Source organism: Danio rerio, chromosome 24 (genome assembly GCF_049306965.1).
Source record: "Danio rerio strain Tuebingen ecotype United States chromosome 24, GRCz12tu, whole genome shotgun sequence".
NCBI lineage: Eukaryota > Metazoa > Chordata > Actinopteri > Cypriniformes > Danionidae > Danio > Danio rerio.
In genome coordinates this window covers 8,068,602-8,089,092 of record NC_133199.1, presented here as the reverse complement: position 1 = coordinate 8,089,092, position 20,491 = coordinate 8,068,602, and the positions used below count along the sequence as shown (strand labels likewise).

The window sequence follows — 20,491 nt, the reverse complement described above, 5'->3', positions numbered from 1 at the left end:
AACCTAACCCCAGAGATCCTATATCTGGCACCACAGCAAATGACCACCCGCTGATTTTTTTCCCATATATGCCAGTTCATAACTTTGATGGGTTAACCCTTTCACAGGTAAGCTCTAAAGTTAAGTGTACAGTAGCTGATGTTGAAATAATAGCAGTGATGTGTTGCCACATACAATTTACATTAGTCTTTGGAAGACTTTTTACAGTTCATTTAACAATGTGCTACACATCACATTTTTTTTTTTTGTTGTTGATGAAAAGGCACAATTCAATATGATTATATAAATGTTGGGGAAGTTATTTTTGAAAGTAGTGCCTTACAACATTGAGTTACTCCCCCAAAGGTAAATAAATCTTTACTTAGTTACTTTTTATGGAAAGTAATGCGTTATATTTCTTTTGAGTTACTTTTGCTTTACTTTTCCTTACTTTGCTAAGGTTTGATCTCTTTCAGAAATATCATGTGTTTCTTCACCTTTTTTATAGAGAAGCTCTGCATACAACCACCTACATGACTTACACCTTCATTCATTCATTCATTCATTCATTTTCTTGTCGGCTTAGTCCCTTCATTAATCCGGGGTCGCCACAGCGGAATTAACTGCTAACTTATCCAGCACGTTTGTACATGGATGCCGCAACCCATCTTTGGGAAACATCCACACACACACACACACACACACACAATTTAGCCTACCCAGTTCACCTGTACCGGATGTCTTTGGACTATGAAGGAAACCGGAGCACCCGGAGAAAACCCACCCGAATGCAGGGAGTACATGCAAACTCCACACATAAACGGCAACCAAGCCGAAGTTCGAACCAGCGACTTGGCGACTTTCTTGCTGTGAGGCGACAGCACTACCTACTGCGCCACTGCGTCGCCTCAACTTACACCTACATTTTCCTTTAAAAAAATGTGTAGGATAAAATTATATTTTGAGATCTTTCTGAGCCCAGAGCTATACATGCTGTATATAAAGATTAATGAAAGTATGTGATGTTTGCTACTTTTGTACATTTTGTTTTATTAGTTAAGTAAGTTCACTGTCCACTTAGATAAAGATTACAATAAAGCCTAAGAGTACTAACCTGACATAATTTATATTAAAGTAAAAACAGATTTTACATCTTTAAAATGTTTACAGTTTTCTTGATTGCTTTGATGCAGCCGTCAACTGATACTCCACATTTCTTAGCCGAAAAGAAAATGAATGAATAAATTTCAGAGGACAGTAGCAGTGACAGCAGTGACGAGTATGTGCCAGAAATGTGCAGCTCTGAGTTATTATTGTTCCCACAATATGTGTTTTATTGATATTATATTGTACTGTTAATGTTTTGAATAAGTGAGCTGATATGAATAGTATAAGAGGCCACTAAAAAACTTTGCTACATGGTGTCCATGTATGTGGACAGTTAAATAATTTTTAAATAAAACAACATTTTGTAAATGGATTTCAAACTTAGTGTCAAATTAAAATAATAAAAATAATCATTTAAAAAATGAATGAAAGGGATATAGGGTATATGTCGAGCTAGTGTTATTCCCATATGGATAAACTTCCGGTGACCTGTTATTGTTTGTATTGTTATTGTATTGAGTTTTTTTCATTTTATACAGTTCTTTTTCAAGCATCGATGTTGTAATGTAATTCAAATACAATCAGTTAAACAGACTTTGGCATTCATTTAGTTGCTCAAGAGTAAAACGAAACAAAAAGCCTTTTGCTCGCACGTGCCTGTCAGAATCGGCAGGTCAGTGCATTAGCTCCATTGAATATACCGGGGTAAAATAAATGTTCATTATTATAAAGACATGGCGGGGAACAATGTAATTTAATGCAGCGCTTCTTGTGAAATCAGAGACCCACTTTATATCAGATATCACTCAGCCAGTGGAGATCACTGACTTTTAAAGAAAACAGACCGATTTTGCAATGGCATTCAGTTCACCAGAAGCGGTTAACCCAGGTTACTGTCAAATTAAAAGTCCTATTAGCATGCTTCGGCATATACCCTATTACTGGTTACTTTGGAAAAGCATTTTTCACGTTTTCAGATTTTCACACTTTCTCACCCTGTTATTTACTTGTTTATTTTATTTTTAGGCTTCTGTTTTTGTCTTACCCGCTTTCTGGAACCATTCTTTGCCAGACTTAAACCCCATTGTCTTGGTCAACTCCTATCTGCGTCTAAAGTTCACAGACATACAAGGTGAGATACTAGACAAACTGGTAACAGCTGAAAAGCCGTCCATACGGAGGTAAGCGTTCAGCTGGACAGTGCGGAAAGTATAGGTGTGAAACTATACTGGTCTCACGGTTCGGTTCGGTTATGATTATCATGCCTTCGATTTGGTTCAATTCGATATCTCGGTGCACCACGGTGCACTGACGATGCTTTCCATACACAGAGTTATATTTTGGGGGGTGGCTATAACAATCTGTCTGTATAAACACACAGCGCCACACTGTCTCTCATTCACACACATACACAAACATAGACAGCACCAAACAAACAAACACACACACACACACACTTAAGCCCTCGCAATATGCGTTTAGCCGAAAAAACAAAAAAAACGTACTTTTCTGATTGATCCCTTACTGAGGGCTCCGCTCAGCGTGAGCTCTCCCGGCTAAACGCATATTGCGAGGACTTAAACGGAGCAGTGGTCGTAATATCGAGCGGAAAAAAAAGAAAAAGACAGCTGTGAAACATAACCAGCTTTGTCTTTTTGTAGGAAACACACTTTAGATCTTTTTAGGGTAAGAGGTTTTTGAATTATTGCTGTCTATCACTGAATGTGTCAGGAATATCGAAAACAACAACAACTTAACCGCGCTCATTTCTGGCGCCCCCCTGGATGTACAGTGCCCTTTTGCCTATACTGCCTATGCCACGGGCCGGCCCTGAGTTGGCTCCTAAGTGTTATAAATACCAGCGCTCACCTCCCTCGCGACAGAGTGCATAGAAGATAACTGACGTCAGTACACAATAACCGGTTATGATTACACCGATTATGATCTGCATCGCAGTGCACCGAAGAAACAATTAATTTTGACACCCCTAGCGGAAAGGAATGGCATCATTCACTAATCACCACTTGCATTTTTACTCGGAACAAATCTAAAAATGAGGTCCATTTCCCTTTCTGATAAGACCACAGGACAAAAATAAATCCATCCAACATGCCAGTGATAGCTGGTCAAATTTATTACATTTGTTTAATATTATGTTGGATATTGGATCGCCAGATTGTCTTTGTCTCAGTTTAAATTCCACTTTAAACGAAGTAATTTAGTCTTTAATTCTTCTCTGGATAATTTCTTGAATGTTGGCGTGACAGATGACTACATGGATGTGTTCTATCTGACAAGTGATTTGTCACGTAATCAGATGTAGGCTCTGCTGTATCTTCTCACATCCCTATCCGTTGACTTAACGAACGCCATCTTATCTGACAGACTCACAGCCAGAGGCAACAGCACGGTGAGATTTATTGTTTACAGATCCGTATTCATTCCTTATTCAATACGATCCCTGATAACACGGCTAGCTTCAGTCAAAAAGAGCAGCTACCTGCAGTGATCGCTGCATTCCTCAGGCCTGATCGCAGAAAGGCAGCGATGGTGAGGGCATGTCTGACGGCTATGGCGTGAGACGCAGAGATAGCATCAGGACTTCACAGCTAAGACTCGAGCTAAGAGGACATTCCCTGAAAGAAGCTTATCTCTTGACCTCACGATCGTCAACTTCAGCGTGTCTGTTTAACTGAGATTAAAACTCGCATTCCTTGTCAGATAATCACTGTCCAGAAATGTTTAGTTCAGAGCGTGAGGGGTTCTGGCCCCAGGATAGAAGAGAACAACAACAAAAGCCAGTTCGTTCGTTAAAGCAGAAATGTGTAACAAAACTAGGAAACCAATGTTTAGAATGTAAGAAATCCCCATTTCTTTGTGCTCGCGATGCTTACATTTTGTAGTGTTTAAAAGACAAATATTGTAAATACAGTCTTCTTGGCCTGCAAAACTAAACAGTTTCAAGTCAACCTGAAATAAAAGGAGAGTATATTTACTTTATCAATACACATTCCCACGTTATTTTACACCACATTTTTTTCTTTAAAGGGAGAGAAAGGATTTTCAGATCTAAATCGACCATTTAATGTTAGATTATTAGATAAAACAAGCTTTATTAGCTATTTAGAGGCCACTTTATTAGGCACACCTTACTAGTACCGGGTTGGAACCCCCTTTAGCCTTCAGATCCACCTTAATCCTTCGTGGCATAGATTCAACAAGGTACTGGAAATCTTCCTCAGAGCTCCATATTGACATGATAGCATCACGCAGTTGCTGCAGATTTGTTGGCTGCACATCTATGATGTGAATCTCCCGTTCCACCACATCCCAAAGGTGCTCTATTGGATTGAGAGCTGGTGACAGTGGAGGCCATTTGAGCACAGTGAACTCATTGTCACGTTCAAGTAACCAGTCTGAGATGATTCACACTTTGACATGGTGCGTTATCCTGCTGGAAGTAGCCATCAGAAGGTGGGTACACTGTGGTCATAAAGAGATGGACATGGTCAGCAACAATACTCAAGTAGGCTGTGGCATTGACACAATGCTCAGTTGGTACTAATGGGCCCAGAGTGTGCCGAGAAAATATCCCCCACACCATTACACCACCACCACCAGCCTGAACCGTTGATACAACCGTTGAGTTACTGTTGCCTTTCTATCAGCTGGAACCAGTCTGGCCATTCTCCTCTGACCTCTGGCATCAACAAGGCATTTGCTCCCACAGAACTGCCGCTCACTGGATATTTTCTCTTTTTCGGACCATTCTCTGTAAACCCTAGAGATGGTTGTGTGTGAAAATCCCAGTAGATCAGCAGTTTCTGAAAAACTCAGACCCTCCCGTCTGGCACCAACAACCATGCCATGTTCAAAGTGACTTAAATCATCTTTCTTCCCCATTCCGATGCTCGGTTTGAACTGCAGCAGATCATCTTGACCATGTCTACATGCCTAAATGCATTGAGTTGCTGCCATGTGATTGGCTGATTAGGAATTTGCGTTAACGAGCAGTTGGACAGGTGTACCTAATAAAGTGGCCTGTGAGCAAATATGTACTATTTCGTGGCGCATTAGTGTTTTGTAGATGCGCACAGAATCAGCACCCACAAAAATCTCTGGAGATATTTGAAGATTTAGATCTGGCCTTTTCGTTTGCCTCTTTTACGGCATAAAACTGCCACAAACTATTACTCAAGGAGAAATATTGCTTTAGTGATTACATGAGCTGGGCTTCAGTTCAGCTTTTCACCACTGATGACTATAATGGTATCATACAGTATTCATCAGACCAAATGTTATTAACAGCATCAAACAAACAAATAAATAACATTATCACATTTTATTTGACTTATTTAGGTGGTTGTACAGACTTAAACATTTTTGGCTTTGTCTACATGCGTTCAATGATTGTAGGATGCCTTTAAAAAAATGTAATAAAAAATTGGGGGTTTATTTGGCTGTTCCCTCTGCAATCAAATCATATTTTATTTCTCCAATCCCATATTTTTTGGCACACTGTCTACACTGTTAATTGGAAGTGATCAGATTTAGGTATTCAGACATAACCAATCAGTGACAAGACTTTTCAAATATGAAGGAGAGATCTTAATATCTATATAATTACTAGCACATTACATTGCAGAACTCTTCGGTTGCACAAGAAAAGGGATGGAGGAAGCAGACTGATATACAGTGCATCCGGAAAGTATTCATAGTGCTTCACTTTTTCCAAATATTTTTATGTTGCAACCCTATTCCACAATGGATTAAATTAATTAATTTATTTTTTTTATTCTACACACAATAACCCATAATGACAATGTGAAAAAATATTTTTTTAAATTGTTGAAAATGTATTAAAAATAAAAAAGCTGAAAAATCACATGTACATCAGTATTCACAGCCTTTGCCGTAAAGCTCTAAATTGAGCTCAGGTACATTCTGTTTCCACTGATCATCCTTGAGATGTTTCAGCAGCTTAATTGGATTCACCTGTGGTAAATTCAGTTGATTGGACATGATTTGAAAAGGCATACACCTGTCTATATAAGAGCCCAGGGTTGACAGTGCATGTCAATGCACAAACCAAGCATGAAGACAAAGGAATTGTCTGTAGATCTTCGAGACAGGACTGTCTTGAGGCACAAGGCTGGGGAAGGTTACAGAAAAATTTCTGCTGCTCTGAAAGTTCCAATGAGCAAAGTGGACTCCATCATCGATAAGTGGAAGATGTTTGGAACCACCCGGACTCCTCCAAGAGCTGGCCAGCCATCTAAGCTGAGTTATCAGGGGAGAAGAGCCTTAGTCAGGGAGGTGATCAATAACCCGTTGGTCACCATCTGTGCAGCAATCCACCAATCAGGCCTGTATGGTAGAGTGACCAGACGGAAGCCACTCCCCACTTAAAAGTTGCTAAAAGGCATCTGAAGGACTCTCAGACCATAAGAAACAAATCTCTCTTGTCTGATGAGAATAAAATTGAACTCTTTGGAGTGAATGCCAGACATTACGTTTAGAGAAAACCAGCTCATCACCAGGCTAATACCATCCCTACAGTGAAGTGTGGTGGTGGCAGCATCATGCTGTGGGGATGTTTTTCAGCAGCAGGAGCTGGAAAACTAGTCAGGACAGAGGGAACGATGAATACAGCAATGTACAGAAACATCCTGAATGAAAACCTGCTTCAGAATGCTCTTGACCTCAGACTGGAGCGACGGTTCATCTTCCAGCAGGACAATGACCCAAAGCACACCGCCAAAATATCAATGGAGTGGCTTCACAACAACTCAGTAAATGTGCATGAGTGGCCCAGCCAGAGCCCAAACCTAAATCCTATTGAACATCTCTGGAGAGATCTAAAAATGGCTGTACACCGTCGCTTCCCATTCAACCTGATAGAGATTGAGAGATACTACAAAAATAGGCAAAAACTCCCAAGGCAGGTGTGCCAAGCTTGCGGCATCATATTCAAAAAGACTTGAGGCTGTAATTGCTGCCAAAAGTGCATCAACAAAGTATTGAGCTCTAAAGTCACACTTCAACTCAAAATCAAGCAAATATCAACGTCTAATGATGTTACAGCTTGACGTTGTGTGGACGTTACCACCATTACATCTATCTATGTATTTTATACATCAATGTGTGTATAAAATGTGGTGGATTTTGGTTGCCATACCTGACTAATAAATGTCAGTATTTGAAGTCAATATGACATTGGTCATAGTTATAGGATGTCTAATTAACGTTGTCCTTAAACGCTGGCTAAAAATTGAATTTTGGTCACCTGACGCCATGACCTACATTTAACCTAATATTAAAGTCTAACGATGTTGTGTGTGAGTTCGAAAATAAATAGGATGTAACTGATTTTATAATGAAAAGCTACAAAAAATGTACCTTTCATTCCTAAATCTGAATGTTTGTACCTTTATTTTCCTCTTGGGTACAAAATTGTACCCTCACGGTACCTTTTTTCAGACAGTGTGGTTAAAGATTGGACGAACTAAGCTTGGGTTCAGATGATAAATGAACCAAGTAATGAAGGTGCTAATTAAAGTATAACACTCAGTTCTGGGTCACACACTCCACCAAATGTGTCCCTCAAAATACTGGCAGTTTTCCTGTAAAGTCAGTGCAAAACAGGCGACTGGTCTCATTTGTTGAGTGTTTTCAACAGTTCTTATCAGTCTGCTGACTCACCCCTGAGAAAATCCCTTTACTTCTTTACGAAGTTAAAGCATAACTTAAATTCCTTCCCTAATTTCCATGTTAACGCCCGCATGCAGACCAGAAGTGATACAGCCCTCCTGTGTCTGTGATCCACAGGCGGTCTTTCAGAAAGGTCATCTGTGTTGTGCATAACCTGCCAACATCAAACAATTCATTGACTGATTGCGGCACACTAACTGTGTGATAAAATGTGGGTTTAGAAACACACCGTGGCGCAAAACAAACAGCTTAGCCCAGATTTGGAGTTCAGCACGCTGAAAGACGTTATTAAGAGCGGAAGAGAGAAATGAAAGCATGTTGTGAAACACAGGATTCATACAGTTATAAGAAGCCAGGATTGTCTAGACCTTGTTAAGCTTCTGAGAAACCCCCTAAAACTCTGTGTGGGTCACTTTTACTACTTTACAGTCCTAAAGCGAAGCTTACCTGTACTCATCTGGGTGTTTGTTGACTTTGCTAAGTGACAGCCGGGCTCTAGTTAAGACGTGCACAGAGGAACAGAATGAGTTTGTGTATGCGTTTATACGAGAGAGTTAGAGGAGGAAATGTGACCAAACACAAAAGATCCAGGTGGAAAAAAAACAACGATGGACCAAAGAAGAGAAAAGAGAAATGCTTTTCCCCCTGTGGATTTTCCCTGGATTAGTGGAAGATCCCCCCCTTATCCAGAAAAAAGGCAAACACACAATATTACCAGCGCAAACAAGAGATGGGAGTTTCCTCAAAACTCTCTGTGCCAAGAAAAGCTTAGGGCATCCTCTACCCTTCTGTAAACAGAACAAGACTGTTCAGGAAAAACGGAGATCGACAGCAGAATATGGGACGATCATCAAACTGTATCTGTAACAAAACTCTTAAACTCAAAGGTTGTACTTGCAGATAAGAAAAAAATAAATAATAATAATAATAATATGAATATGAATAAATACTCAACTTAAAGCCAGGGTTCATCAAACAACGACCCAAGCGCCACCGCTAACATGGTCATCAGTGGTGGGAAAAATGGCGGGAAAAAGTGCTTTGCCGTACAGCAGCTCTGCATTGAATGCCTACGCAATGTATAAAGTAGCAATAATTTCATACTTTGACGTTCCGTTTTAGGCATTCTAAACATTTTCTAGGCATTCTCTTGCCCTTATTCTTCAATGCAGAAGAGCGAAGATTGTTTTAGAACTTTCGATTTAGCTGCCTATGGGAGAAATGACTAGGAATAATAAACTGCAGAAAACGTTCAAACTACTTGCTCTACAAACAAGTGTTTGCATAACTATACAGACAAAGCAGAATAATATAATAATAAAAAAATATCAGTTTGTTACATCAAGCAGCAGAACGAGCTGTTTTTAACATCTAAAGATGAATGGAAGTGAATGAGACCGGAAGTCTCGGGCCAAAAAGATTCAAATGGCTGCTGCGCCCGCTTGTATGCGCAAAATAAATGAATAGAAAGCCTTGGAAATGTATAGAATGCCTGATGTTTTTAGGCAAAGGCTGAAAACTTTTTGTAAAGATTTTGCATACAATTTCTAGGCATTATATAGAAGATAGACATAAATAGTTTTCTTAAGTGTCAATTTGGCAAAGTGTCAGAAGAGCACAACAAAAGCCTTTATTGATCATTGGGCTAGGTTTCTTTAAGTGGAAGGAAGGATCGCCATCATCAAACAACAACCCAAGCACCACCGCCATCATTGACCATCAGTGGTGTGAAAAATAGTGGGGGTAGGCCAGTTACATGCTTTGCCGTATGGCAACTCTGCATTCAATAGAGTGCCTAGGCAATGTATAAAGTAGCAACCATTTCATAGTTTGATATTTGATTTTAGGCATTCTATACATTTCTTATATATATACTATATTCTATATATATAGATAGATAGATAGATAGATAGATAGATAGATAGATAGATAGATAGATAGATAGATAGATAGATAGATAGATAGATAGATAGATAGATAGATAGATAGATAGATAGATAGATAGATATTAGGGTTGGGCGATGTCGACCAATTTGGCATCGTACGACGTCTAATGTGAAACATTGCGATGGACGATGGCATCGGTGATGGACGATGGCAACGACGATGGGTTGTTGATGGACTGCGCACGACATTTCTGAAGAGCGAGGAGGGATCTGGCGGTGAGAAGGGTGCGTAACTTCCAGGAGACTTGGGATGTCTTGACAACTGTAATGAGACGCGATACAGCGGTACAACCTTGATAAAGACGTGCACTGCTCTCTGTCTCTGGAGCTCTGAGAGAGAAGCGTGTGGCTGTGCACCACTTGTGTCTGTGTGTGTGGTCACGTGATGTGCGTTTTCAGCAGAGGGCTGTTCAGAAATGCTAGGTAAAACACCGTGTGGATGCGGATCATTTTTGTTCTAAAATGCCATTTTAACACTAAGACGTATTAGTGTAAATGGGGCCTAAGTGTGTATTTTTCGCGAGCGGGTTTGCAAAGGGGGTGAAGCATCGGCGATGCCTTATCAGCATCGTGTTGTCTATTGGCCATTGGTGATTGACGATGGCATCGTCTATCGTCGCCCCAACCCTAATATATATATATATATATATATATATATATATATATATATATATATATATATATATATATATATATTTGAAACTGGTTTAAAATTATAGGAAGGCATGCCAATCATGACTTTTTTTTTTTTATATATATTTATGTATGTATGGTTTACAGTACAACCCAACACAATGTACCAGCAATGTTTAACTTGGGGTCAGAAATCCTGACTACTCATGAAGCCACACAATAAAAAGGAAATTTGTACTCTTTCCACAGTCGTAAGATGATTCATGGGATGCATTGACTTTCCAAATGTCCACAACAAAAAGCCCTGCTATTTCTGGATGAGTTACAACAACACTGGTCAAGTTGCTGTACGCCAATATATACTGAAGCTTCCCTTTTCTCCTATAATTGGATATTAGTCATAGGTGTTCTAGACGGATGACTGCAATAAATGACCAGAGAAGAATTAACACTTGAATCACAGGCAAGTCACTCTAAGCTAAAATTATATGACTTCCTTTGTAAAAAAAAAATTAAATTGCTAAATGCGAAAAGCCACTTTAAACGAATAGCACAGTGTGGTCGATTTTTGTAATATTCAGTGTTTTTACAAGCAGCAACAAAAAAATGTGGCCAACGTGTCAATCAAAGACATGTGCCCATCAAGTGTTCAACTGACCCCAGAAAACAGCGATCAAAACGCTCGTGCAGAGACAAATGAGCTTTGAAAGGATCCCAAATAACAAGCAGAATGTTGCAACTCGCACAAAAGCATCTCTGGCAACTGAATTGGCGCGCAGATGCAGTGAGCAGAGCCAGAAGAGTTTGTATTGTTATAATTAACTTAATTGGGCAACTCCTGGCCCCGTAGAGGGAAGTTCACATAAACAAGTGAATCTTGGACACGAATACTCCCTCCATTAATGAGGTCTGTGTTTACTGGAGCAAACCACACAGAAACCCTGAGCATAAACAGACTTGTGGTCTGACACTGTGCTCGGGGTCACTTTCAGCCTGATAGATGTCAGTTATAAAAGTGTTGCAATACAATATTCACCAAAAAAAAAGTACAATGAGTGCTTCAGTTACCATGATATATGGCCAGAATATATGATCACGAAACCAGTCTTATGTTGCATGGGTGTATTTTTGGCAATAGTCAAAAATACTTTGTATAAGAAAAAAAAAATTATCAAAAAAATAAATAAAACATCATTCAAATATTTTAATCATTAGAAGATATTAGAAGAAATATATGATAGATCCTAGCCTATTTAGTTTATTATATTTTCCCTTTTTTCTTGCTTTTAATTTTTTATTTTCTTTTATTTCTTTTACCATCATTGTTTATTTTACTTGATACACCATGCTGTCAACCTCAACTTCCGGTACCGACCTGCTTATATGCTCAATTTGAAAAATGAATGCACATCATATACTGTGTGTGGCACAATATGAGGGTTATAGTGTGGTATGCTTTTAATCAATTTTGTACTGTTATTTACTTTTTTTTCGATTTGTAATGTTATTATCTTTTTACTTTTGTTTGTTAGCTGTCATAAAAATACAATAAATAAATCTTTTTAAAAAATTATCTGTACATGTGTTAAGTAAGATATTTGAAGGAATTATTTCTTTGGATTGATATGAGATTCATTATTTAAAAAGTTTAACAAATAGTGTCCACAAAAAGAATGTCATTTAAATTAAATTTAAATTAGGCATCAGTTAGGGATGCACAATATTGGAAAAATAAAGATTGCGATATGTCTTTACTGTAAAATATGAATACAGTTTCACCACTTAATATCTCTATTTGAAAAGAATTTAAAATGTTAGATGGATCGGGATGATTCTTTAGTGAGAGTGCATCTCCATTAAATCTAATAAACAATCTATAATCTACAATTGCAATGTGACTATTGCTAATGATCACATTGTGATATCGGTGCTGAAGTGATATATTATCCAGTACTACTATAAGTTATACACTACCCTAATAAAAAACTCTCAACTTTTGAGAGTTGTTTGTAAATTATAGACTGTATCAAACATACTTAAAATTGCACGTGTAGCTTAAAATTGTTAATTAGGAAGATGATTAACTTAGTATAATAAATTATGATAAGTATATTATATGATTAATCTTTTTGATCCAATCATTTTTAGAGTGTAAAGAAAATAGCACACGTTTAAGCAAAATATTTCACAAAAATATGCATATTTGGCTTTAAAACTACAAAAGCCTAAAAGTTACCAGATTATATTAACAGAATAATTTTATAAAAAAAATAATATTTCTATTTCAGTGGATGTATGAAGTTGGTTTACACACAGGTGCCTTAACCAAGAAAACACAGGTGCAGTTCTTCACATTAACTACAGTGCTCAGCATAATTGAGTACACCCCATTTTGAAAATGAATATTTTTATCCATTTCTCAGTGAATATATGCAATGTATTAAGTGCTTTTAAACAAAACGGATTTATTTAACAAATATATAAATTAAAATAATATTTTAGTCACCAAACATATTAAGAAATTGAAAGATAATACAATTAAAGGCAAGCTAAATATTGCAAAAATAAATTACAACCGAAAAAAATTATATTATATATTTATTAAAATAGATTCATATTTTTCTAAAACATAAATTTGGGTGTAATAGTTTTTGGACCGTATTGTAAAATATTTTGTTAGATAAGCTCCAAATTTGGCTTCAATACTGACTAATCTAATGCAGGGGTTCCCAAACTTTTCAGCCCGCGACCCCCAAAATAACAATGCCAGTGACTCGCGACCCCCAATATCCTCTGAGGTGGTTATAAATACAGAAACCTTGCATGCAATGATGCAGACACACCAATTATATTTGTGTCAGTGCTTTAAATGTGCCAGAAAGTATAACCTGATGTTATAAAATCAAAATGCATTTGACGCTATTGCTGCCTTTAATATAATGTAATTACCCCAGGGGTCGCAATCCAATAGAACTAGTAACTATAAGCTACTATAGTAACTATATAGTATATAGTAACTATAAACAACTATTTTTATTTTCAGTATAGTTATGGATAAAATATGTTTTAATACATTATATTAATAAAAATGTTTATATTAATACAAATAAATAGATTTTTGGAAATCACCAGGCGACCCCCCTTCATTGCCCCACGACCCCTCGGGGGGTCCCGACCCCCACTTTGAGAACCACTGATCTAATGTATAAGCACATATATAAAGCTTCCTATTAAATATCTGAATTTAAAAAATAGATTTGTGAGGGGTGTACTTTTATATGCTGAGCACTGTAAGCCCATAAGTGGCCAAATGTATGGTCTTAATCTATTAGTAAATATTTTTTTCTTTATTATGTCTTTTATCAGACATCTAAACATAAAGCTCTCATTTTACATTAACAGACAACTCATCCATAACAACCACAAGAATAACACGATCAAGGAAATTTTGCCTTACCCAAATTGACAAAACTCATGACCATGTCAGCGTCATGCAGGAACTCAGTGTCATGATGCGAAGCCAAAGCAGGTCGTGTGGTGGTGAACAGTGACCTGTACTGATCCACGTCGCTCTTCTCTTCAGTGGACATGCTGTTGTACAGATCCAGCATGAAGAGGGGTGCTGAATTATATTTGCCGCTGTTCAGATGCGGTCTGGGTCTGTGGTTCAGTCCCAGTATGGACAGAATCTCTTTCTGCATCTCCCTCTTCTCCTGAGACCGTAACCTCCGATGTATGAAGTTGGACTGAAGCTCAAAGCCATCCAGTACAGAACTGCTACCTGCCAAACAACAGCTCCACAAGAAGCTCAGCAGAGCAAACCAGGCGCTCGTCATATTTACATCCAGTCTCTGTTGATTATGATTAGGGTGCACTTCTAAATCACTTCCAAAACAATGTTCTGTCCTCTTCTTAATCACGCCATAGGTTCTTCACTGGTTCCTACAGGTTCAACTAAGAACTCTGCTGTTAATTAAATACATTATTTGGACTGTATGGTCCCCTAAGAGATCACAAAGTTTCTTAGTGTTACATTATAGGTTCTTTAGAGCGATGCTGTTTCTTTCTCTTTTTTTAAAGCAACAAAATAATAATAATATAGTTAATGAATGGAAAAGCTATCTCATGAGGTTGTAAAACATATCAAAATGTAACCTGACTTTGTAAGTTATGTATTGTTATCCTGTGCAGAACAAACGCAGTTGCCCAGGGAGTTGTTCTGTTCGCGACGCCTCCATCAATTCTTCACCGTGATGTGTCGCTCCGGACAGAAGACAGCTGGAAACTTCTGCGTGTCCCATCAAATAAAAAGTTTTGTATAATTGAGAATTAGAAGTTTTACTATTCCAAAACGTCTTTGCTATGTATCTTCTCCGTCAAATGGTTTTTATTTGACCTCTGACTGATCCCTCGTGTTTGTAGAGTGGACAGCGCGTCTGTCTCAGAGGCTTTTAAATAACGGGGCAGATGCAGGTAGACGCGTCTCAAGCCCGCCCAGACAGAGGTGGAGCTTTACGAGACAGTTTTAACATCCTTTAACTCGTCTTTACTCGTACGTCAACGTGTCTTCTACATGTAAATGACAATCATCTCTCATGTCAGCAACAGTATAGTCTGCATGCGAGCGACGCAACGCGGCTGTAACGCTTCATTTCTGTTTTACCTTCCAACACCTCAGGTGGATTCATTCATTGCAAAAGCTACAAGAGGGTTTCGTTGTAAAAACGGGAGCATTCTTGTTTTGAAGCGCAGAATACAACTGAATGTAGTTTTTTAAAGTTTATTCAGTTATATACAGACAGTTTTATAACTTATGGGATAGGCTAAAAGCGTGTTACGCACACCAGAAAACGCAGCCCGGCAATGAATTAATTCGACCGATTTCCGCTTGTTATACAGCGAAATGATGACAAAAAACTCATGTGGATAATTATCCGAGTAGTTATTTTTGTAATTCATTTGTAAGTTAGAATACCACAAAAATTTCAAATAAACTTGCGCTGTGTAATCGAGCCATTTTATGGCCAAAGCATGACCCCTAACGACATAGAAAATTACCGCAAGAGACTGAAGAGAAATTGTGCAGCCCAATAGTGTTACAGTGGGCTGATGTTTTGGACATGACACCAACGTAATATCATGTTCAAATGCACAAAGATAACAGGACAAAAAACGGGACATTTCACTAGAAACATATTATCTGTCCCTGAAATAAATGAAAAAACATAAATACAGCGAATAAAAAGTATTTCATGCCAAAATTTCTAAAATGAACTGATGGATGATTTCTGTGAGTTGTTCTGTAAAGAAATATGTCATTCATTCGGTCAAATAAAAATGTTTTCTTTATTAAAAACACTTTAGAAATGTACATTCTCAGAGGTAAGTGAGCTGTCACTGGTGTGGTATATCAAAAGGTACACATTTACCTAATGGGTCCATATTAATACTTTAAGGGTACATATAGTTCCTGAAAAGTACAAAAGTGTTACTATATTAAAATTTTAGGTACTAATATATACTTTTGAGGTACCGATATGGACCCTTTAAGTACAAGTGTGTACCTTTTGAAAAGTTACCACCTCAGTGACAGCTTGCGTACCATTTATTTTGACTGTATGATCCCCCAAGAGATCTCACAATTCTTGGTGTTACACAATTGCTTTAGATGAATGCTGTTTTGTTTCTCTTTTTTAAAGCCTGAGTACAAAATAAGAATAATAAAGTTGATAAATGGAAAGTTATCTTATGGAATCAGGTTGTGAAACATATCAAAAAGTTACCTGACTCTGTAAACTGTATGTGTTGCTATTCTGTGAAAAACAAATGCAGTTTTGCAGGAAGTTTTTCTGTTCAAGAAACCTCCATCACTTCTTCACTGTGATGTGTCACATATATTTTTATATATATAAAAAAAAAAACATTTTACAAATGTACGAACCCTGTCATTGTCCTTGTCTTCAGCCCGATTGAATTTTAGTTATGCTAAAAACAGTTATTTAAAAAAATAGCCAAGTTTGAGTTGTTAAAATTCACATTAATTGACTAAAACATGAAATTATAAATAAATGATACCAGTAAATACTGCAAATATATAATAAAAATAAATATACAATTGTCGTCATGTTTCTGTCTGTCCTTTCACGTTTGCATTAAATTTAACATGGAATGACCACAATATATCTTTAAGGATATAACTCGGAAGTGACATCATTTGATGGAGGAGAAGCTGACAGTGATCAAGGATGGGTTAGTTCACCTTGTTAAAAGTCACTGTAGATTTAACCCTTAAGGAGCTCAGTGTATATTCATTCTCCTTAGCTTTCAGAAGGTGTTAGTCTGTTAGATAAGAAATGTAACAATAGGTTTGAGCATCAGATTTTTCAATTTAAAAGGAAAATGTCTTCTAGACGAAAGTTTTACTGGAGGTCCATGGTTTAGGATATAGACTGGAATACAACCTGGTTTTTACCTGGGAAATGTTGCATTTCAAAGAAGGCAAAAGAAATACATTTTCAAATTTAACATAAATTTTATTTAAGTATTTCAAAATTTTGGAACATTGACAGCTCCTGTTTTTTTCTGCAAACAAACACTGGAGACATTAGTACATATGTTGATGTCCAAATTCCAAGCAATTTATGTCACTCCTAAGTTCTCATATACAGTATTTGTTTTCACCAATGATGTGAATTGCTTTAGTCTAAAATACATTTATTTTTTATTATAATAACCCAAAAGATAAACCCCTGGAACACATTAATTTTTTTTTACTTATATAGCAAATTTTTCATTCACAAACAGAAATTCGCTAATAATTACCCATTATTTGCTTAATTTAGAATAGAATTTAACCCCCATTTTAAATCAAATCATCTTATTAAGAATAAAAAAACCCTAAGATTCCTGAAATATACAGATGTATTTAAAGAATATCCTCGATTTCAGCTGCTTTCCTCATGGATATTTGTTTAAGTGTCATTGTCATTTCATTAATTTGTTTAAATTTTGTTTGTTTAATTTAATCTTTTTAGTATTATTATTGTATTATTAATAACACTATATATTTTCCCTTTCTGTCTAATGGTGTTTTATTTGTATTTGTATATTTTCTCCTATGACTATTATTGACTTTTTTAAGATCTGTTTGTGATCCCCTGAACTTTGTTCTGTTGTTCTTGTATAGTCAGTTCAAGCAATAAAAAAAGTGATCAAGGATGTGTTCTATCATTGATATGTCATATTCTTTAATAAGTTTTTGGAGGACAACAAGCTTAAAAGTCAGGCCCTGTCACATTCCTTTATAAGTGAAAATGTATGTTTTTGGTAGAATGTCCCATTGCTGAAGTCAAAATTATTAGCCCCCTTTATTTTTTTTTTCCTTTTTCAAAAATTTCCCAAATGATGTTTAACAGAGCAAGGAAATTTACACACTATATCTGATAATATTTTTTCTTCTGGATAAAGCCTTATTTGTGTTATTTTGGCTAGAAAAAAAGCAGTTTTTAATTTTTTAAAAAACATTTTAAAGTCAAAATTATTAGCCATTTTAAGCTGTATTTCTTTTCGATTCTAGTCTACAGAACAAACCTTTGAGTCTACAAAACAAACCATCGTTATATAATAGCTTACCTAATTACCCTAACCTGCCTAGTAAACCTAAGTCTTTTATTTACTGTCATCATGGCAAAGATAAAATAAATCAGTTATTAGAAATGAGTTATTTAAAACTATTATGTTTAGAAATGTGTTGAAAATTCTTCTCTTCATTAAAAACCGATAAACCGGGGGACTAATAATTCAAGGGGGCTAATAGTTTAGGGGGGCTAATAATTCAAGGGGGCTAATACTTCTGACTTCTTTTTTTTGAGGTACAAATTAATTTTTGACAATGCACAGAACTCTTTATCCTCTCTATATTCTTGATCTTCTGTCTTTCTAAGGTATTTTTTTTTTAAAGTTCTCTGATGTTTGTGATTGCAGACATCACACAGATAGACAGCAATCTGGAGATTGTGGTCAGGGTCAGGTGCAATGCTTTAAAGATGAGACACTCACTGAACTTACTACAATACCAGTTAGAGCTTACATGTTTATGTTATGGAGACTGATTTCACACACTATGTTGTGTCTGGGGAGATTCAGATTGATAAGATGCCTGTGTGTTGTTATCTCCGAGTGGCTAATCTTATCTAGCTGGGCAGAGATGCATGCATCAAAGACCAGCAGCACAATCCAATCCCAGTCACCCCATCCCCTTCACTTCCCTTCATCAGCCCAGTCACTGATAACCCATCATTCAAATAAAACACACACACAGAAAACACATTTTGTATTCTGTTAATTGGGTTAAAATTTCCCATGTGGATATTTTGATGGAATGCATGCCAATGGTGTTAATGTACTGGATTGTATCAAACTCTTATTTTTCTTTAACGATTTAATCACTATTAACTGGGGTTGATTGGAAAAATAACTGTAGTTCTTTTTATTTAATTAATGTATCCTCAAAAAAATTGAGTTGTTGTAACCCAAAGTTGGATCACATATAGATAAACCAGCCTGATCTCACGAGAAAACGTAGGTATTTTACGTTTTGGCAGTTTAGTGGCTAATTCGTACGAATTCGTATAAGTTCAGTCGTACGAAATTGTACGATTTTAAAAAGTAGGCGTGGCACCTAACCCCACCCCTAAATCCAACCGTCATTGGGGGATGAGCAAATCGTACTAAAATGTACGAATTAGATCATACGAATTCGTACGAAATAGCCACTAAATGACAAAGTTACGAATTGCCGTGAGATTGTGTCGGATAAACCCAACTGCTGGGTTACAAAGTGTAATTTAAATTTAATTTAAAAAAAAACACTCGCATTGGGTTTGTCCATTTTTGACCCAACCTTGGGTTACAAAAGAAAATATTTTAAGCAGTGAAATGAAACAGACAGGAGACAGCAGCGACAAGATAAGCAGGCTAAGCGAGATAAAAGCTGGACATTCCTCTGCAAATGGATTTCAATCAGTTGCTGAAAGTGTTAAACACACACTTGCGCACAGCCATTAGACAAAGTGCGTGTATAGCATGTCACTTAATATGCCATTCCATTACAAGATCTGCAAAAGTAAGATGCTTGTTTTGTTTTCATGGTAATCTGCTATAAAAAAAAAGGCAACTTGACATTAGAAAGGGGCAAATTTATTTTAAGGAGCCTTATCGCGAATAGGATGACAGGCAAAGACAACAAGGAATGCAAAAAGTCAGCATTCATGTTTAAACTCATCCATTCTTCAAGGGTCAGTTGCTAATCGGCTGCCAGAAGTGTGATAAACGACCTGTGCGTGATTCTGTGAGGGGTCAGTTAACAGACTAACCCTCCTGTCATCATACTGTCTAGACAATGGTTCACTTTAAAAACACATATAGAAAATGACCATTCCCTTGATCAAAGCACAGAACTTCAGGGTTTTAGAGTAATATTTAAGTAAAACATTTGGTCCCACTTTATATTAAGTGTCCTTAACTACTATGTACTTGCATCAAAAAAATAAATGCAATGTACTTACTGATGTATTTGAGAACACTTGTGGTGCTTTTGAGTTGGGAAAGAGGTTGGGTTATGAACAGGTTTGGTGGTATGGGTAGGTTTAAGGGTGGGTTAAGGTGTAAGGGATGGTCAACAGTGTATTTACAAATGTAATTACAAAAAGTTAATTACAGATATGATTACATACATGTATTTAATCACGCATAAGTACACAGTAAATACATACATTTACACAATAAGTACATTGTAACAAACTATTAATTCCTGTGTAAGTACATATTAGTTAAGGCCACTTAATATAAAGTGGGACCAAATTTTTATTTATTTTTTTGTTATAAACTACCGATTATATAATGCTCTTAAAAGACAACAAATTGCTTTAAATTTTGAATTTTAGTTTTTAGATCTTTATAAAGAAATATTAACATCTTAATCAAACCTATGCCTAATTAATCCAGTTAACACTTTCAAGTAGTCTCTTAATTTTACCTTATAGTGTATCTACAGCTAAGTTGGGTGTGATGTGTTCCACAGTTATGTGTTACATTTTTGGGGAACGCAGTAAACT

At 36.8% G+C, this 20,491-nt stretch overlaps 1 protein-coding gene and 1 long non-coding RNA gene across 3 annotated transcripts in view; one reads left to right on the top strand and one right to left on the bottom strand.

Annotated features, from left to right (window-relative positions):
* Window positions 1–14,803, bottom strand: part of bmp6 (bone morphogenetic protein 6) — a 78,957-nt gene extending 64,154 nt beyond the window's left edge. Inside the window, 1 exon segment of one of the 2 annotated variants that reach the window (NM_001013339.1) lies at window positions 13,834–14,803. In NM_001013339.1, the coding sequence (NP_001013357.1) occupies window positions 13,834–14,212 (379 nt within the window). In that variant the 5' untranslated portion in view covers window positions 14,213–14,803. 2 annotated transcript variants of the gene reach the window in all.
* Window positions 14,804–19,561: 4,758 nt separating this feature from the next.
* LOC141380818 (uncharacterized) overlaps window positions 19,562–20,491 on the top strand; it is a 4,221-nt gene continuing 3,291 nt past the window's right edge. The window contains exon 1 of the long non-coding RNA XR_012399708.1: window positions 19,562–20,484. This is a non-coding gene — a long non-coding RNA (uncharacterized lncRNA). The remainder of the gene's footprint in view (window positions 20,485–20,491) is intronic.